The 18,026-nt window shown below is 40.8% G+C and overlaps 2 protein-coding genes across 5 annotated transcripts; both read right to left on the reverse strand.

The window, feature by feature from the left end:
- Window positions 1-713: 713 nt before the first annotated feature.
- On the reverse strand, window positions 714-4,986 carry gcat (glycine C-acetyltransferase). Its single transcript, XM_006797887.3, has 9 exons — window positions 4,680-4,986; window positions 3,821-3,951; window positions 3,638-3,739; window positions 3,416-3,562; window positions 3,154-3,308; window positions 2,754-2,836; window positions 2,227-2,398; window positions 1,908-2,029; window positions 714-1,225 (listed from the first exon to the last, which is right to left on the reverse strand). The coding sequence occupies exons 1-9, from the start codon at window positions 4,891-4,893 to the stop codon at window positions 1,074-1,076; spliced, it is 1,278 nt and encodes a 425-aa protein (XP_006797950.1). The 5' UTR covers window positions 4,894-4,986; the 3' UTR covers window positions 714-1,073.
- A 730-nt stretch (window positions 4,987-5,716) lies between these two features.
- Window positions 5,717-15,836, reverse strand: tom1 (target of myb1 membrane trafficking protein). Of its 4 annotated transcripts, none has more exons than XM_006797889.3 (16): window positions 15,663-15,836; window positions 12,542-12,626; window positions 12,371-12,449; window positions 12,138-12,287; window positions 11,901-12,035; window positions 11,659-11,790; window positions 11,317-11,433; window positions 10,944-11,074; window positions 10,786-10,828; window positions 10,552-10,684; window positions 10,338-10,401; window positions 8,739-8,808; window positions 8,389-8,454; window positions 7,920-7,982; window positions 7,618-7,657; window positions 5,717-6,392 (listed from the first exon to the last, which is right to left on the reverse strand). In XM_006797889.3, exons 1-16 carry the CDS (start codon window positions 15,712-15,714, stop codon window positions 6,304-6,306), a joined length of 1,449 nt encoding a protein of 482 aa, XP_006797952.1. In that variant the 5' UTR covers window positions 15,715-15,836; the 3' UTR covers window positions 5,717-6,303. The 4 variants fall into 4 exon arrangements, with proteins under 4 accessions (XP_006797952.1, XP_006797951.1, XP_006797954.1 ...); XM_006797888.3 differs by having other exon boundaries at window positions 10,944-11,077; XM_006797891.3 differs by lacking the exon at window positions 11,659-11,790 and having other exon boundaries at window positions 10,944-11,077.
- Between the last annotated feature and the right edge of the window lie 2,190 nt (window positions 15,837-18,026).

Here is an 18,026-nt window from a genome sequence, read left to right on the forward strand (position 1 = left end):
TTTGCTGAAGCACCCCCAAAATTGGGCTAAAATGCCCCCCCCTCCAAAACAGATTCAGTTATTTGGTGTTTTGGTGCTAGCTGGGGAATGCGGTAACATTCAAACCATTCGGGAAACCACATATAGGTGCAGTGACCTCTCCTATCAGGAATGTTTCATCCTAGGATAAAGACACCAACTCAGTGCAACAAGGACTGAAACCATGGGAGAGGAAAAAATCACGCATAGCCAGAGCACTCATCCTCTCAATCTACAGTCTTTTACTATGTTTGTGAATTTTTTCATCACTCTGCACAGTGCTGCTTCGAATCCAAACAAAATTATATAAAGAAAAGCATTTTATAGCACAGTGGGTTTCATTTAGTAGTGGTGTGCAATACTGTAAATTCTGATATTGATTCAAAGTAAGTGCCGGACCAGTATTGCTGATACCAGTACTGATACTTTGAACCTAAAAAGGCAGCTTATGTAGAAGAGAGCACGTTTGAGGTATACTTTTTCATTTTTACCCCTCAGAAAATATTTTATTTAACACAATTCACTGAATTTGGAGAATAGTATTAATACTATGGCACTAGTATTGATCTGATACCAATACCAGCTGGTATGGATATTATTGATATTTGAATCAATTCGGCCACCTCTAGCATTTAGCATCTCAACTTCAGAGGAGAATTATAGACTTTTCTTGTGAATAAAACTCAAAGCCACCGTTTTTTCTACTCTTTGAAGGATGTTTAATGTTTACCACACATGCTGATAATCTATGCACATTATGTGTCACCATTATCCTCACAGTCATCAGAATCATATCTGCGGGGTGGATAAATGCTCTTTCAGAAACATTTTCCTACTCATGAAAAGCGTTTAATCAACTGCCCTTTTTGCAAACACTTTAGGAAAAGTGCTTTAATCAGTTAAGCAAGCACAAAAATAACATTCACCTCCAGTGACCTACAAATATAACTAAAATTTCCATCAACATCATTCATGGATCTTGAGTAACAGGCAGCGTGACCCTGCAATTTCAAGCAGTTTTCTGAATCCTTCTGATTCCAGCTCGTTTGTTCGATTCATGAGATGACGCCGTGCTTCCTGCCAGTCTGGATGAAAGCGTCAACACAGTGGTCGATGTCTTCGTCCGTGTGCGCTGCCGAAATCTGAACACGGATTCTGGCTTTTCCCTTTGGTACGACTGGGTAGGAGAATCCAATCACATACACTCCTGTAGAGGGAAGACACTGCTGTGACACTGTATAAACACAGTGGCAGATTCACATACTCTCTGCTAAGTGAGTCAGTTTCATCTACATTAAAGAAAAAAATAAAGTTAACATGGAAGTGCCAAAAAAACTGCAGTTCCTTGAGCGGCCACTTGAGGCTGTCTCCAAAAGTGAGTCAATCCCCATAGACTCCCAGAAATGAACATGTTTTTTAGCTTGGTACAAAAAACTACTTTTGGTCTCTAGTTGTAGTTTCCCCCTTCACAACAACAGTGCAGGTGGTGAATTATTTTATTACTCACAATTTTAAACTGTAATAAGGTAAATTTAAGCTTGTGGCCACCTTGACTTACTGATAAATGGCTGTACGGGAAACGGGATGTTCTAGCTTGTCCAGCAAGTCAGTGTGGTAAGTGTTGATGAGTGTAAAAGCAGTATTTAATTTCTTTCTTACTTAGCACTAATTAGCTTGTGTAGCCATAGCACTTACTCAGGTTAGAGCTCGCTAACCAGCCTTGCTAGCATAGTAAACCAATAACTTAGCAGTTGTCGTTCATCAAAACACAGTCATGTCTGACTTAAAGAAAAAAAAACCCCAACATGGCAGAGGCCAGAATTTGAACATTAATTCTTTGAAAGTGAATGGCTAACATTCCATCTATTATATACAGTCTATGGTCTCACCAAGTTTTAGCATATCGTCAGCCATTAAAGAGGCCAAACGTGCATCGCCAAGCATCACAGGGCAGATGGGGTGAGCTGAGCCTGCGATGGTGAAGCCGGCTTGCGTCATCTTGTTCCTGAACCTGATTTGACAGCAAAGAGAAAACTATTATACTCACAGATTAGTAAAACCAGTTGTAAGCAGTATAAACCTTATCACTAAGTGCAGGACATCCTATATATGATATTAGTATTGCCACAGATAAATCGATTGGCGTTTATGATGTACGCAACACTAAAAACATAGAAGACTTGCACTGTTCGTAAGAACAAAACATACCGCATCGTTTTGGCCGTCATGCTTTGGGCAATCTCGTTGGAGGCAAGCAGCAGTTCCACAGCCCGTGTGGCACTGCCCACCACAGGAGGGGGGAGCGCGTTGGAGAATAGGTAGGGCCGCGAGCGCTGCCTGAGTAGGTCAATGAGAGGCTTTGGGCCGACTGTGTAACCACCTGAGAGAAAACAAAACAAGTACATCACACCTTGGATAAGTCTGTTAGTACCTGCTCGGATCACTTGGAACCTCGGCTAGAAGGGGGTTCAAAAACAGCACCTGGGTAACAGGTACTATTAGCTAATGGAAAACCCTGAAAATCGAGTAGGTACTAATGGAAAAGGGACTTTACACTCGCATTTATCACAGGAAAAACTTTGAGTAAATATCAAAAGTGGAATTGTCAGGTGGGCCGATGCACTACACTAAACAAATGCTTCTTTTCTATGTCTGTGTTAAATGTACAACGTTTTACTAATTTATACTTAATAAAAAGATGTTATGAGAGCCTTCATGTTAGAGTGGAGTCATACCTGCTGCTCCTCCCAGCGCTTTGCCCAGAGTGGAGTTAATAATATGAACTCTATCCATCACTCCAAGGAGTTCATCAGTTCCTCTGCAAATCAGAGGGAAGTGGTAACATTAGTTCATCACCTCTTTATAATAGAGATAGCGAAACTTTATCAAGAGCCCAGTCTCACGGTAGTTACTGTAAGATGGGGCTTTGGCGACACCTAGTGGTCATATTGAAAAAGACACTGAATAAACAACTGCCCTAAAAAGCTGTTAATAACAATCCACGCTTCTCTGCCCCCAACTTAGAAGTTAAAAATGATATTTGGGCACTACACTTTTACGATTAGGGGTCTTTTGTATTTTATTTTGCAAAATAACCGAATTATGATTTTTCAGTTGAAGTCTTTTCTTACCCACCTTCCCCGAGGCCCTAGGAAACCTGTGGCGTGACATTCATCTATAAACACCATGGCTCCGTACTGCTCAGCTAGGTCACAAATCCCTCGCAAGGGAGCCACGTCTCCATCCATAGAGAAGACCCCATCTGTCACTACCAGACGCATACGAGACGACTGAGGAGGACAACAGAGAGCGCAGGTGATCGGTGTGTGTTTTTCCACTATCTTCTAACACACTGCAAGGAGAATTGGATCAAGAAGGAATGTTTTACTCCACGCACCTGAGCTTCTTTGAGTTTGGTTTCCAGGTCACCGAGGTCCATGTGTTTGTACCGCAGCCTATTCGCTCGACACAGGCGAATGCCATCGATGATTGAGGCGTGGTTTAGCTCGTCAGAGAGCACTGCGTCATCTGGGCCCAGCAGCACCTGTTGTGAGAATAATTCAGAGTTATACTGATCGTAACGGGGGAAGTCCTTCGCTTCAAGTGCATTTGGACCTACCTCAAAAAGTCCCGCATTGGCATCGAAACAGCTGGCGTAGAGGATGCAGTCCTCTCTCTCGTGGAACTCAGCGAGCTTCTGCTCTAGCTTTTTGTGGAGATCCTGTAAATCACGCATTACGCAAAATTAACCTCACGAATTAGACAGCTTTGGGGTGATATGCGTGATCTTTAAGCACCAGACCTGCGTCCCACAGATGAACCTGACAGAGCTCAGTCCAGCACCGTGTGTCTTCAGAGCATCGATTCCTGCCTGGACCACTTCTGGATGACTGGACAACCCGAGGTAGTTGTTGGCGCAGAAGTTTAGTATACCTGAGAGAATTTTGGATGCACAAAAGGAAAATTAAGGTTAAAAAAGAGAGAGTCACTGTCCCATAATAACCTCTTTGAGCAGGTCAAAGCTGGGAGTAGAAGTTCTGCTTGTAGTTTTAGGCTACAGACGAGACAAGAGAGAGAAGACAAAGAGTGACAGAGAAAACAATGCATGGGACTGTGGCACTGTCGGGCACATGAAATGAACGGGGTCGTTTTGGTGCACGAGGGGTCACGACCTAAAGTCTGTGGCCCATTCAGAAATCAGCAGAGTCGGTCTCTGGCAAGGGTTCATGCTGAAATATAAACAGTGATCGGCTGCTTTGCTGGAACAATAGCAAATAAAGCAGAGATTAACTGGTGCAGTGCAGTTAAATGCTAGAGCCTTCACAAGTCAAACAATGAACTTTGCATTGTACAAAGCACAAAACAGCTTTCTGTTGATGATATAAAGACCACTTTACAAATTATTTTGAATTATTTAAAGCTTGAATCTCATACTTTTGCTGTTACGAGTTCTTGGTTAATGTTTTTCCAAAGGCTGCGCCGAGAATAGCTTCAGAAGTGCAAAACAAGGGAGTAGCAGGGATTACTTCAAGTTCACCGCTGAGATAAGAACGTGGCAGAACTGAAACCTTACCTGGGACGGTGCGTTTAAGGACCATCACCGAGGAGGGTGCTACTGCTCACTTATAAAACTGCTGTAACTGGAAACTCCTAGTACTCACTGCCACGACTGCCGTCCACGCTGATCTCAGGACCCTGCTTGGAGGTGATGATCCTCTCCGCTTTCCACGTCCCCGCGGCTCGGATCGTCTCCAGCTCGTGTTCCAGCACCGCCCGGGCTGCAGCGGCAGCGGTGTAGCTGCGGCTCAGGCCCGAATACCGCAGAGCCCCCCGGAGCGGACTCACCAAACTGCGGGCAGCTTTTCCGAGAGACATAGCGGTGAACTCGTTATGCTGTTAAAGATATATAAACCGTGGCACAGAAAGGCTCAATGTAAAGAGCAAGCGTGGTTGCGTCACGTAACAAGGGTAGGCGTCTGTCTGGAAGACCAATCAGAGCGCAGGGCCGCTGGCAGGTGGCTTGTTTGGTCCAATCGCATCGCAGACAGTTTTTTTTAACTGGCTGATATCCACGTTGGTAGTTCACAGTCTGATGCCTAATATAAACTATAACAACATTTTACTCCTTTTAGTTTAGTTTTATTTATTTCAGTGTGTTGAAAGTGCCCTCAGTATCCAGCCTGAATACACATCAAGCTAAAACACAAACAATAAATGAACATTTTAAATTAAAATTTACTATTCCTTTGCCACCATTAAGTATTTTTTATAATCTGTGATAGTATTATATGGGTGCCCAGCTGTCACCAGCCTCACATCCAGCCCAGGTGGACACTGAAGTAGAGCGGCTTCTCCAGCAATCGATGGGTTGCTTCTTGGCTCCTGCAGTCTGGATGTCAAAGTATCCTTGTGCAAGATTTCAAGCCCTGAGTTGCCCGTGATGCGTCCATCTGAGTTTGAACATGTGTATGCATGAATGTATGTGCGAGATGCTTTGAGTACTTGGGTAGAGCAGACCAGTCCATTTACCATTTACTATCAAAATTAGAAGAGACAGCCTGTGGCAATATAGAAGGACAGGACCAGTCTTTGCAAATTTGTAAATAATGTGTTCTTATGCCTCCATTTTTTTTTTGTAATGGCAAGAAAAAGTCTATAAACATATTTTTAAAAAAGACAGACTGCAAACACACAAATGTCCAGTTAATACTTTTAGTTTAATATGACAGCAGTGTGTCATCACTTGTTGTTAAACTTCAAGTAAAACATCTTCATAGGGACAAGCTGAATGTGAAAAAAACTCATAAATTTTCTTCAGCATCCGACATCAACAACGACATAAAGCCTCAAACTATTACCACAAGTTATGGCTGAGCTTCTCTTACAAGTGTTTGCTACTTTGACAGGGGCATTTCTGTACCTCATCATCATCTTTAACAATATATATATATATATATGTATATATAACAGCAATATAGTACATCATCTATGTTGCAAAATTTGTAACAATATTCTCATTTAACAGCAGGAATGTAACCATAAAAAATGTGCAAATGTTTGCTTGTGGATCAACCCTTGTAACAACGTCAAGTAAAAACTTCGGTCTTTCCTCAGACATTAGTTTTAAGTTAAAAAACACATTTGCTCCCCCCAGCAAAAGAGCAGGGTACACATGTACAATGTCATTTGCCATTCAACTGTTCATTAATAAGAAATCTCCATTATCCAGCAGGTGGCGCAGGAGCTTCATGAGTAATGTTAGTTTTGGCAGGTTTAGGTGAGACTTTAAGACTCTGAGTTGTCTTGCGAGGAAGCTCTCAGGGACGGCAGACGCTCGGCCGCTTTCGCTCTCTCTGCCAGAAACCTGTCGAACTCTGGGGAGGCAAGCAGGAGTCACTTTATCAGACATCTATGGGAAAGTTCCTGCACTGAGTAAACAAAGCCACAACTTTGGAGTTAAACTGAGCTGTGACCAGACATGTGAGTGCTTTATGTTTCATTTTTAGTCCTTGAAGTAGTAAACATTTGGGGGTAAAAACAAAAGTCCTTCTAACCTCCTTGGTTACCTTGGTAGAGGTAACACGGAGAGCTATTTACCAAGCATTAAAGAATCTCACTGCAGTTCACCAGTGGCTCAAATATTTAGCAGCGATCTGAATGGACAATAAGTTTTGTCTATAGCTTCAGCACAAACTGTATATAAAAGGTGGATAAAGCTGCCAAAAAAAGAAAACAAAAAACAATCCTATTTTCATGCCTTAATCTGAGAATTTTAGCTGTTGCAATGAGTGTAGAGTGGATTTGACTGAAAAAACAAGGATATATTGATAGTAGTGAGCTGTCGATCAAAGCCAGCCATGATCAAATGCCGTGTTCCAGATACACTGGAATATCTAGGCATGTGTTGGAACTCACGAGCGATGTCAATCCCGAGTTAGCACATTCCAGAAAGTGCAATGAAAGACAATATTGGTTCCTAGCAAGGTAGAGACCTTCAGGTATCACTAGCTATACAGCAAAAGACCTAATTTTCTTGCCTTTCAGAAAACATTCAGTGATGGAACCTGATCAGCGCTCTGCTATGGCTCATTTAATGAGTAACAAGTACACAACATTTGCAGTACAGATCAAATATTTCGAGTTTTACTACTGTTTACATTCAGCGCTGCTATCTTGGATTTCTAACTATGGGTATGTTGGTCCACTCTGACTTGAGGGAGTGTTCCACTAAAAAAAATGCTCACTGGGAATTCATAATTTCCAACTTCCAACTTATTCAGGAAAGCAATATGAAGCATACATATCATGCCATGTTAAAACTGAATTTAAAGGAGTGACCAAGATCATAGGTTCAGACTTCTGTTTGAAAGCAGACACTGCCACCTGCTGGCCATTTGACAAAGGCAACGCTTCCATATAGACTATCTCCATTGTTTTATATACAGTCTATCAGCTCTACAAGAGCATGTGTATTTCACTGCAAATATTCCATTTAATATAACCAAAGAAAGTTTTCTGTTTAAGAGTGTGTGCCCCATGTATTAACTTGGTTATAAAATCTGCTCCTTTGGAACAGGACATATGGGTAAGGATCCTCACCTTCACTGGTCACACCATCGGAGTCCTCAAAGTCATCATACTGTGTCATAAACACAAAATAAGTATATTTGATTATCCTTTAAGATAACTGTGTACCAAATTTCACATTAAACCCACCCGCTTAGTCCTTTCTTTTTATAGTCAGTCACCTTTATGTGGATATATCTAAACATTTCTAATACCTTGGATTGGTATCTGCAATTAATTTTATAAAGTCCACCAACATCTTCTTTTCTTTTTTAAACTTTTAAATACGGCAAAGTTGATTCGATGAATGAATATCATTCCCAGTTCAGACTTACCTCATCATCCAAAGCAAGCCATTTCTCAATATCATCCATTACACTGGACTGGGTGATAGGAATCTAAGAAAGAAAGAAGAGACACAGATTGGCTACATGGATAAAACTTCATCAAGGTGTGACAAAGCTACGAAGCCATGAGAACAAAAACGAAAGTCAACCGCAAAAACAACAACAAAGAACAACCACATGTGGCTAAACATAGCATTCAGTGAGGAAGACTTTGGGTGTGACAACAACGCAGCATATCAAAAGTGCAAACCAAACAGTGTCATGCTCTTACGACGCCACAACTGGTCATGCAAACCTTTGTGCTCTATTTCAGTAACTGAACCACCAAAGCCAAAAAGTGACCCAACCCAGACCACAGCAAAGTAAATCAAAACTGTATGAAAAGAACCAAAAGACAGAGGGTACGAAAAGGTGAAACCAACGTAAAGCCAGGGCACGTTTTAAAATTCACACCCACCATTCCCCTTTTAATCATCCAATCTAACTTTGGTGAAGAGCTGCGAGTGGAAGCTGGACTGCCATCCTTCACGTACAGACAGATTTAATTCAGGAGGAAAACAGTTACTCAAACAAAGTAACACACACTCAGGCCTGTAGCTCAGATATTATGTACAGCACTTGGTACTCTGTCATATACAAAAAACCCCAGGATTTCACGTGTGCTTGCTGTTTAAAATAGATTTAACAATATCATAATTGAATTTACTTTTGGTCCTAAAGGTCATGTTACAGCTAAGTAAAAGAAAAAATCAGTTATAGTAGCCGATAAATCGAAACCTTGCAAGCAGTAAAGACATCTTTGCTTACAGGTTCGGTGTTTTGTTGTCTGCTGTCCTGAGCTTGAGCAAGACCGTCCACCACAACTCCGCTCCCGTCTCTGAAAGGCAAAAATTACTAACAGGTTAACTGCAACGTAATCTAGTAACTGATATTACTTTTAACAAAGTTAAATGTTGGCTCATGTGTTCAGGAACAAATGAAAAGAAAGAGTGGGAACTGTCACCACAAAACAATTCTATTAAATCACCGTAATTTACTCGAATAGTCACAAAAAATTAATTTAAAAACCTATTTTCATATTTATTTGTTCATATAAGGGCAAGGGTGGTTACTTCAAGTTGTAAAAAGCCAAATGGTTCAACCACTTTTAGCTAGCTATTTTAATGTTTATAACTTTTTGTCACAGTTCTGGATCATTTTGAGTTGCTTGTGTTTTGGTATTATTCTGTATTATGGTTTATGTTCTGATTCACCTGTTGTGGTGTTTTGATTATTATTATTATCCCATGTTTTGGTTTAATTCTTGTTAAGAGTTTAGTTCTTAGGTTTAGATTGGGTGCTCCCTCTGTTCGGTGTCTAGTCTGTGTCTCTGTGCCTGTTGTGTGCTTTGTGTTTTATTTTTGACAGTCTCTGTTCTGTGTCCCCATGTTTTCTCTGTCCCTGTCCTGGTCCCACATCTCCTGTCTAGTAATCCTTGCCTCTGTTACCATGTCAGTTATGTTGTAGTGTTAAGCTCATGTCTTTGACTCCATGTCGTATTCCTGTTTTACTTTGATAGTCTCGTGTGCTTGGTCAGTGTATCTAGTTTTGCCTTCCCTTCTCTCATGTCTGATTTGTCCCAGCTGTGTTTCCTCCTGTTGCCCATCCTCCCATGATCCTACCTGTGTATCTTAGTCCTCAGTTTCCCCCTGCTTGTTGTCGTTAACCGTACACCCTCTCTGTGCTGTGTTTCTCCCTTCGTGTTCCCATAAATATTCTACTTTTCAGTCTGGTTTGTTTTTCTCGCATGTGTTTCCTAGTTTCTAGTTTCCACAGTTTAGTTCTAGTTTCCATGTTTGAGATTTTGGTTTACTTTGGTGAAGTGTATTTCTTATGTGCAGTTTTTCCCAGGAATAAAGCTGCGCCTTAAGTTTAACTTTCAGTTTCTGAGTCCTACCTTTGGGTCCTTCATCCCGCCTGCCGCACAGCACTTGCCGTGACACTTTAGTGATTTATTTAAACCTTTTGTTGATAGCTAACTATCTGAAATTGTTAACAGATTATGCATTCTTTTAAGCCAAAGGTTTGCTTTTTAGCTAATTATTGCAACCATTTATATAAATTCTTATTTAACTATTTAGGCCAGACTGCGATTTCAGTGAATTATTAGTTAACTGAGTTAATTATCAATTTTCAGCTATTTCAATTGTGTATTTATCAGTTAAGAGAGTTACTTTAAAGTTTAATAAGTGCTTAATAAATAATCTATATTCCTTTAAGATTCCTTTAGACTAATGACTTAATTTTGCCTTAAACAAGACATTTTTGTGAGCGGTGCAGCTCTACAATTTAAAACATCCCCCTGCTGTGCAAACATCTGTTTATGTCACAAAGGTTGCACATTTATGATGCAGTTTTTTTCTGTACCTTGGTCTTTGTTGAGTTGACACGTTTATTTTCTGTGATAAAGTGTCATCTGATTCACTTGTACCTGGAAGAAGAAACGCAAAAGGAACAAATAAAGAGCAGAATAAGTCTCCACATTCTGCATGAAATTAGGGATCGCTGCATAATTCCTTTCCCTATGCTTGCCATGATAAAATATAGGCAATGTAAAAATCTATCTGAGTACAGTACTTACTAAGTTTTGCCATCTGACTGGACAAACTGTCAGATTTTGGAAAACTCATTGAGCTGTCATTGGTAACTGAAGCAGCCTCTGATTGGCTGTCAGTCTTCAAGTCTAGCTCTGTTAAGTTGACGTAGGTGTGGCCCTGAAAGACACAGAGGGAAACAGCACAATTTAACCAGTTCACGCCATTATGACTCTTCAACTGTGAGGAAAGACTCCAAAAATGGCCGCCACGTTCTTTACCTTCTGCGCTGCGTTCTGACCGTTTGTTATTCGTCGTTCAAACCTGCCGACGACAGAATGAAATCATCGTGTGCAGAGAAACACCATGCTGAAATATTGCCTTTCTCTTTATTTTGCCAATAAACACGATGACGCGATGGAGAGAATGGCGCACGTACCTCTGGTAGCGATTGAAGGCGGTGTTCATTTCATCGTTAGTTGCTAGTAACTCTTCGATCAGCTTCTCCTCACTGAGTCTGGGGACTATCTTCACTATCCTGTCTTGCATTTCTTTACATACTGTGTATAACTGCTAATGACACAATCAGACAAAGAATGTGTGGGTGGGGTGGGGGGGCGTTGAAGGGCCAGATGCAACACAGAACGTATAAAGTAGGAGATCAGTTAAGGGTAAGGCACTGTTGCTCAGCATTAATGGAAAGGATCACACTCACAGAGAATATTACACATTCATGCAGTAAAACACACGCAGCTTGTTTTTAAATGTGACTTCATTTGTGTGTGTGCGCTTGTGTGTGTGTGTGTGTTTACCTCCAGCAGCTCCATGTCTGCTTGTTTTACCGTAACTGGATCTAGCTGACTCATCAAATCTGACATCATAGTCAGGTTGCTGCGCACCACTCCTAGCTCTGCCTTTAGCTTCTTCACCTGGAATATCAACAGCACTTACTGAATAAACACAGGTACGGTAACTCGATGAAAAGAAGAAGAAAGCAAATATTGATTTTATAAGGGTTGGAAGCGAAAAAGAATTAAGAAGCACAGCTACAAAAAGGAGTTCTGTTACTCTATTGTAACCAACATAGAAAAGCCAGTTAGCACAGAAGCACAGTGCAATTATAATAAGAGTAAGTCCCTTTCCAGTCCCATCACCTGGCTGTGAGTCAAGGCATTGTTTCCCTCAAGGGCCAGTTTTAGATCAGAGGTCTGAGGTGGGATGAGCGGTTTAGAAGACAGGAGTACAGCAGGCAGAGTAGTAACAGCGGGACCATTGCCAGGCAAAGTCTGATAAGCAAAGGCGGAGAAATGACCAGACAGGAAAAAAGACCAAAGATGATGATAGGCAACACCCAACTGTTAGCAATAAAACAAAGGTCACCCAGCCCCGTATCCACCTTTTTCGGGGCTTCGGGTGGTGTGTAACCTTCCAGCTGATTGGCGGGGAACTCGAGTCCTTTCCTTCGCAGGTCTTCGTAGACCGATACCACACCCGTCAGGTCGGGTGAGCTGCGGAATGCATCGGCCCACGCCTTGACAAGAGAAAACCACAAATTAGGACTAGACAGTAAACCAATGTGACACTAAAGAATGACAACAACTTTATTCTTTTGTTCCCTTGAGCTACGCCTCACCTGTATGATGCCAAGCACTCTGTCATGTAGGATTTGTGGAGGGTTGTTCCTCGGGATAATCGACCGCACCAGAACCCCTTCAATGAAATCGCGCGTTGTGACCAGGATGTGAAATCTGTAGCCGCAGTTCTTCACGCAGGTCTCGAGGACCTGAAATCACAGAGTTTCAGAGAAATGCCTTACCAATTACAAACTACACACATCTGATGAGAACATAAAGAGTCAACACTCACAGTCAGCGTTAGCATAACCTCCTTGAAGTTCTTATTCCCCACAATCCTTTTTTTAATGGCTCTGAGTGAATCTTTGGGCCTGTAATTACAATATTTTCAATAGTCAGCCACATGCAACCTCAAGAGGACAAGCTTGTTCCTGATGCTAACAGATAACGAATGTGCACACACCCTTCCTCTGAGCTGTTGATTATGTCACAGATTTCCATGTTGACTTCCCAGTCTTCAGATGGCAGGCTGGAGCTGGTCGCACGCTCTGTGCAAAGTAGGTGAAAACATGAAACATGTCTCATTGTTACATTATAATTAGTAGAAATACATGAATTTGTTATTCCTTTATGAATAATACATGGTAACAATGTAGAGACAAATTCGCCTTTAGTAAACATTATTTTCATTTCCTATGTCAAGGTTGTGATTGTGTGGCGTTCCACAGGGACTGACCTTAGGACTCCCATGTTTTTAATAGGAATATAAATAGGTGCCTTTTAATACATAGGGAGCAGACATTATAGACAGTGTTGGGAAGGTTACTTTTAAAATGTTTTCCACGACAGATTACAGAATACATGCCCCAAAATGTATTTTGTAACGTATTCCGTTACGTTACTCAATGACAGTAACGTATTCTGAATACTTTGGATTACCTATTATATTATCATGCTTTTTTACAACTACATGAATGTGTGATTTATTACAATTACTAAAGGCTACTCGCCATACCAACTAGATGTTTAAATCTTAATATAAAATAAGTAACAGTTGGGTGGACATAAGGTAAGGCTGCACTTTTTGCAGCGATCTTGTATAGAAAACTATTTCACGCGTATATAAAACAGGGACCTCTGGCTAATACGTCAGGTTCATGTCGGGCTCGTAGCCGAAAACTAGCTTTACTTTGTTGTCTGGGTCAACTTTGCTAGCGAGAGACAGAGAGAGGCGTTGAAAGGCTGCTCCAACGGAACTTATTGTTTTTGGAGGAAAACACGAACACGGTGTACAGTCGAGTCTTAATAGCTTACTTACAACTGGGCTCATCAGGCACTCTTCTTGGCTGCAGTGGTTATTATTATATTTACATGCTTCCAGCTCCCGTTTCTGCTCGGTGACCGCTCATTTTTCCACTCTCCTTTTTCTCCCTCCCTCGCTCACAGACACATAACGTGTATGGCAGTCCATTCTCCCTGCAGCACGGACTACACTGCCCATGAGGCTACATTCTTTAGAGATATGCCTGTAACACTCTGCCTATTAACTTCATATTAAATAATTTTTGTGAATAATTTTTAAAAATATTTCTTCACGTCATTATGCAAGTAGGGGTGACATGGGCCACGAGATTGAGACACAGACTTTAGAGCCTCTTAATGCGTGTTTTGTTTGGGGCATAGAAATCACAAATAGAGAGGGCATAGCCGAACATATGAAAAGTAAAATACAGCCGTGTAATCCCTTTATTTCAGCAAAGTAACTGTATTCTGAATACAACCTTTTTAAACGGTAACTGTAACGGAATACAGTTACTCATATTTTGTATTTTAAATACGTAACGGCGGTACATGTATTCCGTTACTCCCCAACACTGATTATAGAGCCATAGTCAAACTGTAAATTCTGAAATTTATACCGAAATTGTAAAACCTCATTTAAAAGTGAAAAGACTTAAAAGGATGCCAATAACCAAACATACAGACTTGGAATATTTTAAACAGTATACCACGGGGCTGACCTCAGTCTCTGAAAACATTAAGCTGCTTTTTGTTTGTTTTTTGTCTGCTTGAAGTTGTAGTAATTCCAGGACTGTATTAATTGTCTTTTATTAATGTTTTTATGTGTTTTTTCATATTATGCAAACCCAGTTTTGGAAATATTGGGTTTTACATTTTTACTATCTTATGAAAAATTACAGTACATTTTAAATTTGATGGCAGAAAAAAGAAAAGAAAACACAGAATCATCATCAATGACTTTTTTTTTGTCACTGTCCCAACATTAGCCAATTTCATAACCTCCAACAACGACTTGCAAACAGTCAGGCAACATGCCATTTCTCCATGTTTGCCACTGACTAGCCTATATGCCTTAGTGACCGAGGTGTCTAATGTCTAATTCACCCTATTTAAAATTTTTGTGTGGAAAAAAAAGATTTCACGTTAGAAACATTAAAATTACATGAAAACAATGAAAATCATTAATTTGCTGGCACTTTTAAATGGCAAAATATAAAAAAGTGGGCACTTTTAATAAGATTTGTCAGGAGTTACATTTAAACTATATCAAAATGTGCCATGAGAACATGGCACATTTTCCTCACTCATCAAAGTGAGGAAAAGGAAGAAGAAAAAAAGAGGAAGAGGAGAAAATGATCATAATTAAACATAATGTTGCTACTCTAGCCTTAAGTGTGGGGGACAGACACTTCCACTATCATCACGTTAGTTCTTTTGTTTGCTTTGTCCTTTAACATGAGTGAACCTAGCCTAGCAGAACAGCCAAGTTAGCACAGCCACAGTCAGTGATGGGACACTGGCAAATGACTTGTTAGCGTAGCTAGCTGGCTGATATAATGTAACAGATCAACAGTCAACCTAGTGTTGGACACTGTTGCTAAAATAAACACGCTGCCGTTTGTTGATCAGTGTTTTACCTTTAACTTTAGAGGATTGTTGTTGGTGGTCGCGTTGGATTATTTATAGAATAATGGTGATGAATGCTGGTTGATGGAAATATTAAATTCACTATATTCAAGACTAGGCTATATTTAAGTTTTATTTAGATTATAATATTATTTAGATTATAAATCGTGTAAAGGCTTATACTGCAGCTTCAACTAAGATCTCCTCATCTACATATCTTAATGAGCATCTCTGGATCTCCACCATTATCACTGGCTACAGCCAAACGATCGTCAGATTTGGGTCAGGGGGATGTCGGCCACTCTTTGCAGCTCGCCCAGCTATTTGCAGGTTAAGGCAGAGCCGGGGACAACCAATCAACTGAAGCACCTCAGCGTCTTCCTCCCGCCTCTGCCAAGTCATTGTCTCACAGGGGCGTCAATCAAACCATAAGCCGTTGTTCTTCTGTCAGTCCTAATGAATTTAACTTGATTTCTATTTCTCTAACATAATCGCATTAGAACGCATCACCCCGACAAAAGCCTCGACAATAAGAGTCCACAGAGCAGCTCTGCAGGGACGTGACTGCGGGAGATGTGAGGTGTCGGTATAAGACGCCCGAGCCTGACTGGAGAATTTTCTTTTTATGCAGTGTAAAGACTCATAAAGGCGCTCACCGATGCGCTGTCCCACGGGCGTGCTGAACGGATTCCCCATTAAAAACTCCATGATGAGTGCGGTGAGGGGCCCAGCGAAGCGCCGACGTCTCCGGGCCGAGCCGTATGCGACAGCAAGCGGCCCCGCTGTCTCTCTCTCTCTCTCTCTCTCTCCTGCAGACTGCTGCGGCTTCACACAACAAAGTGGGGCACCAGTTGAACTGCGTCATGCGTTTTAAAGGGAAAGCAGCCCGCAGTTATCAGATGGTCAGCGTACCAGTGTTAGTACAGCGTAACTGCGCCACACACAGGCATTATTCTTTGCTGCATGCACTGCTGCCACTCTATTAGTAATACTTACCTGCGTGTAAGAACCAGTTTTGTCTGAGCACTGAGTAAGAGTCCTCTATTAGAGTCAGATGTCAGCCATAAGCAGCAGATCACTTGAAATGTGTAAGAAAGGTCGATAAATGTTTGTTTTTTGTGTGTCATATATCAATAGTTATCATTTAAAAATGAAATATTTTGATAAATAAGTTAACAGAGAGACAATTAACCATTTTCACTGTAAGAGCTGTGGTGACGTTCATGCTGATGTAATTTTGTCCGTTTTTATATTTGCATTTCACACTAGTAAGCCATGAAAATGCATGTGTTGGATGTATAATGCAGAAATGATCAAGCATTGACAATACAGAGCAATGTCAGCCTTGCTGAGGTGGGCTGTTGGTGATGGGTTTAGTAGCGAGCTCAAATCAAATCATGCTATAGTTATAGTTTCATGCGACTTTAATATCTCAGCTGACCAATTTAATGCTTCACATTCAAATATGTCACATGTGCTGTATGTGTAGTTTTGCTGCGTTGGGTTTTAGGAATCATCTCAGCTATGGAGGCTGACTGAAAAACAGCAGAGAACAAAACTATTCTAATATCCTCCTCATTTTACCTCTGGGTCCTACGTGGTTATCAACCTGCTCACTGCATCAGAGGAGAAGAGGATATGATTTGCAGCTTGTGACTGAGACACAACATTGTGTGTGTTTATGAGTGAGAGAATTACATTTCAAGCAATAAGATTTTCTGGTTCTGTGAATGCATAATTCTTATTTTGGAACTTAAACACATTTACCCCAATAATCCCTCTTGTTGATCTACACTTATGGATGGCTCTTAAAAAAGAGAGACTGACAATGCTACAAAGCAGCCAGATAACAAAATGTAACTGAGCACCACTGCTGTATGTTTACAAGTAAATGCGATAACTGAAGTATCTGCTTTGTTATTGTTGTTGTTGTTGTTTTTGTGAGGAGCCATTTCTGTGGCCTGAATATTGGACTGCTAGCTGTTGGAATGAGGGAGTTCATCATTGCTGCTGCTATTTGAATGCAGTTTGAATTAAAACACCGGTTGATTCCTCCATCAGCCGATGCAGAGACCATCCAAATAACTGTAGCTGGGATAATGGTTGTGAATAATTAATGGAGAATCTCCTGCACCACTCACATGCAGCTGAAGACTTTCTCATAGATAGATAGAGAGATATAGCCTAACCTTTTTACATAAAATGAAATACAATGCACACCATCTCTAGCTGTATAAAGAGTTAATTCTCCATGCAGACAATTTTGTATGTGAACATCAATCATGTGCTTCTCTGACACCAAAAGGTATATGGTGAATGCTACTAAAATGCAACCAACTTGGTTGTTCTGGAGCTCTCAACTGAACGTGGTTTTCATCAGGTATTACATACCATAGCTGGAGAAAAAAACACTCATCTTAACCGATCACACCACAGTATCAGTTCCTTGGGTCCTAAAAGCTGGACAGAAAAGTGCATATATAAGAGTTTGGATAGCTAAGATACAACAGACCTGGACATGAGAGGCTCGATCTTCATGCTTGTGTAGCTCTCTGCCACATGGGTGTGCTGTTAGACTTTAACTCAAAGTTTGATCCAGTGCATGATCAGCAAACATCATAAGAGCCTGGTTTTAATTTACACCCTGATCCTTCCTGTCCTTCCCTGAAACTGTTTTTTAAATATTTAAAGCCACAGTGTCATGCTTATATTCACATTTTGCATTTTACTCAATTGCTTGGTAAATCACATCCCTAAGAAAACTTTGGGTCAGGTGATACTCTTGACAGAAAAAACTGGAAAAACGACAAACGACACAACTAGTGGGAATACCAAGAGCTTAACAGGAACCCCAAGCAGGTTTTTCCACCTTTGCTTACGGTAAACAAAAACCCCTGAACACATAACAATTTTTTAATATATAACCAACACAACAGAACTTTGCAAACAGAAGTATTGTAAAACAGCCATTCAATATAAGCGACATCTGAAAACAAGTCCACGTTTTTAGTTTCACTATG

Source organism: Neolamprologus brichardi, chromosome 4 (genome assembly GCF_056152115.1).
Source record: "Neolamprologus brichardi isolate AB-2024 chromosome 4, ASM5615211v1, whole genome shotgun sequence".
Lineage (NCBI taxonomy): Eukaryota > Metazoa > Chordata > Actinopteri > Cichliformes > Cichlidae > Neolamprologus > Neolamprologus brichardi.

Excerpts from the sequence above, each read along its gene's own strand:
- tom1 (XM_006797888.3), bottom strand. The coding sequence starts at position 15,714 with ATGGAGTTTTTAATGGGGAATCCGTTCAGCACGCCCGTGGGACAGCGC. Across the intron at positions 11,434-11,658 it reads ATGCCTTGACTCACAGCCAG|GTGAAGAAGCTAAAGGCAGA; the intron begins GTGATGGGACTG and ends TTGATATTCCAG. Across the intron at positions 11,078-11,316 it reads CAGACATGGAGCTGCTGGAG|CAGTTATACACAGTATGTAA; the intron begins GTAAACACACAC and ends TTGTGTCATTAG.
- gcat (XM_006797887.3), bottom strand. The coding sequence starts at position 4,893 with ATGTCTCTCGGAAAAGCTGCCCGCAGTTTGGTGAGTCCGCTCCGGGGG. Across the intron at positions 3,952-4,679 it reads CGTGGACGGCAGTCGTGGCA|GTATACTAAACTTCTGCGCC; the intron begins GTGAGTACTAGG and ends AAATTCTCTCAG. Across the intron at positions 3,563-3,637 it reads CCAATGCGGGACTTTTTGAG|GTGCTGCTGGGCCCAGATGA; the intron begins GTAGGTCCAAAT and ends TTCTCACAACAG.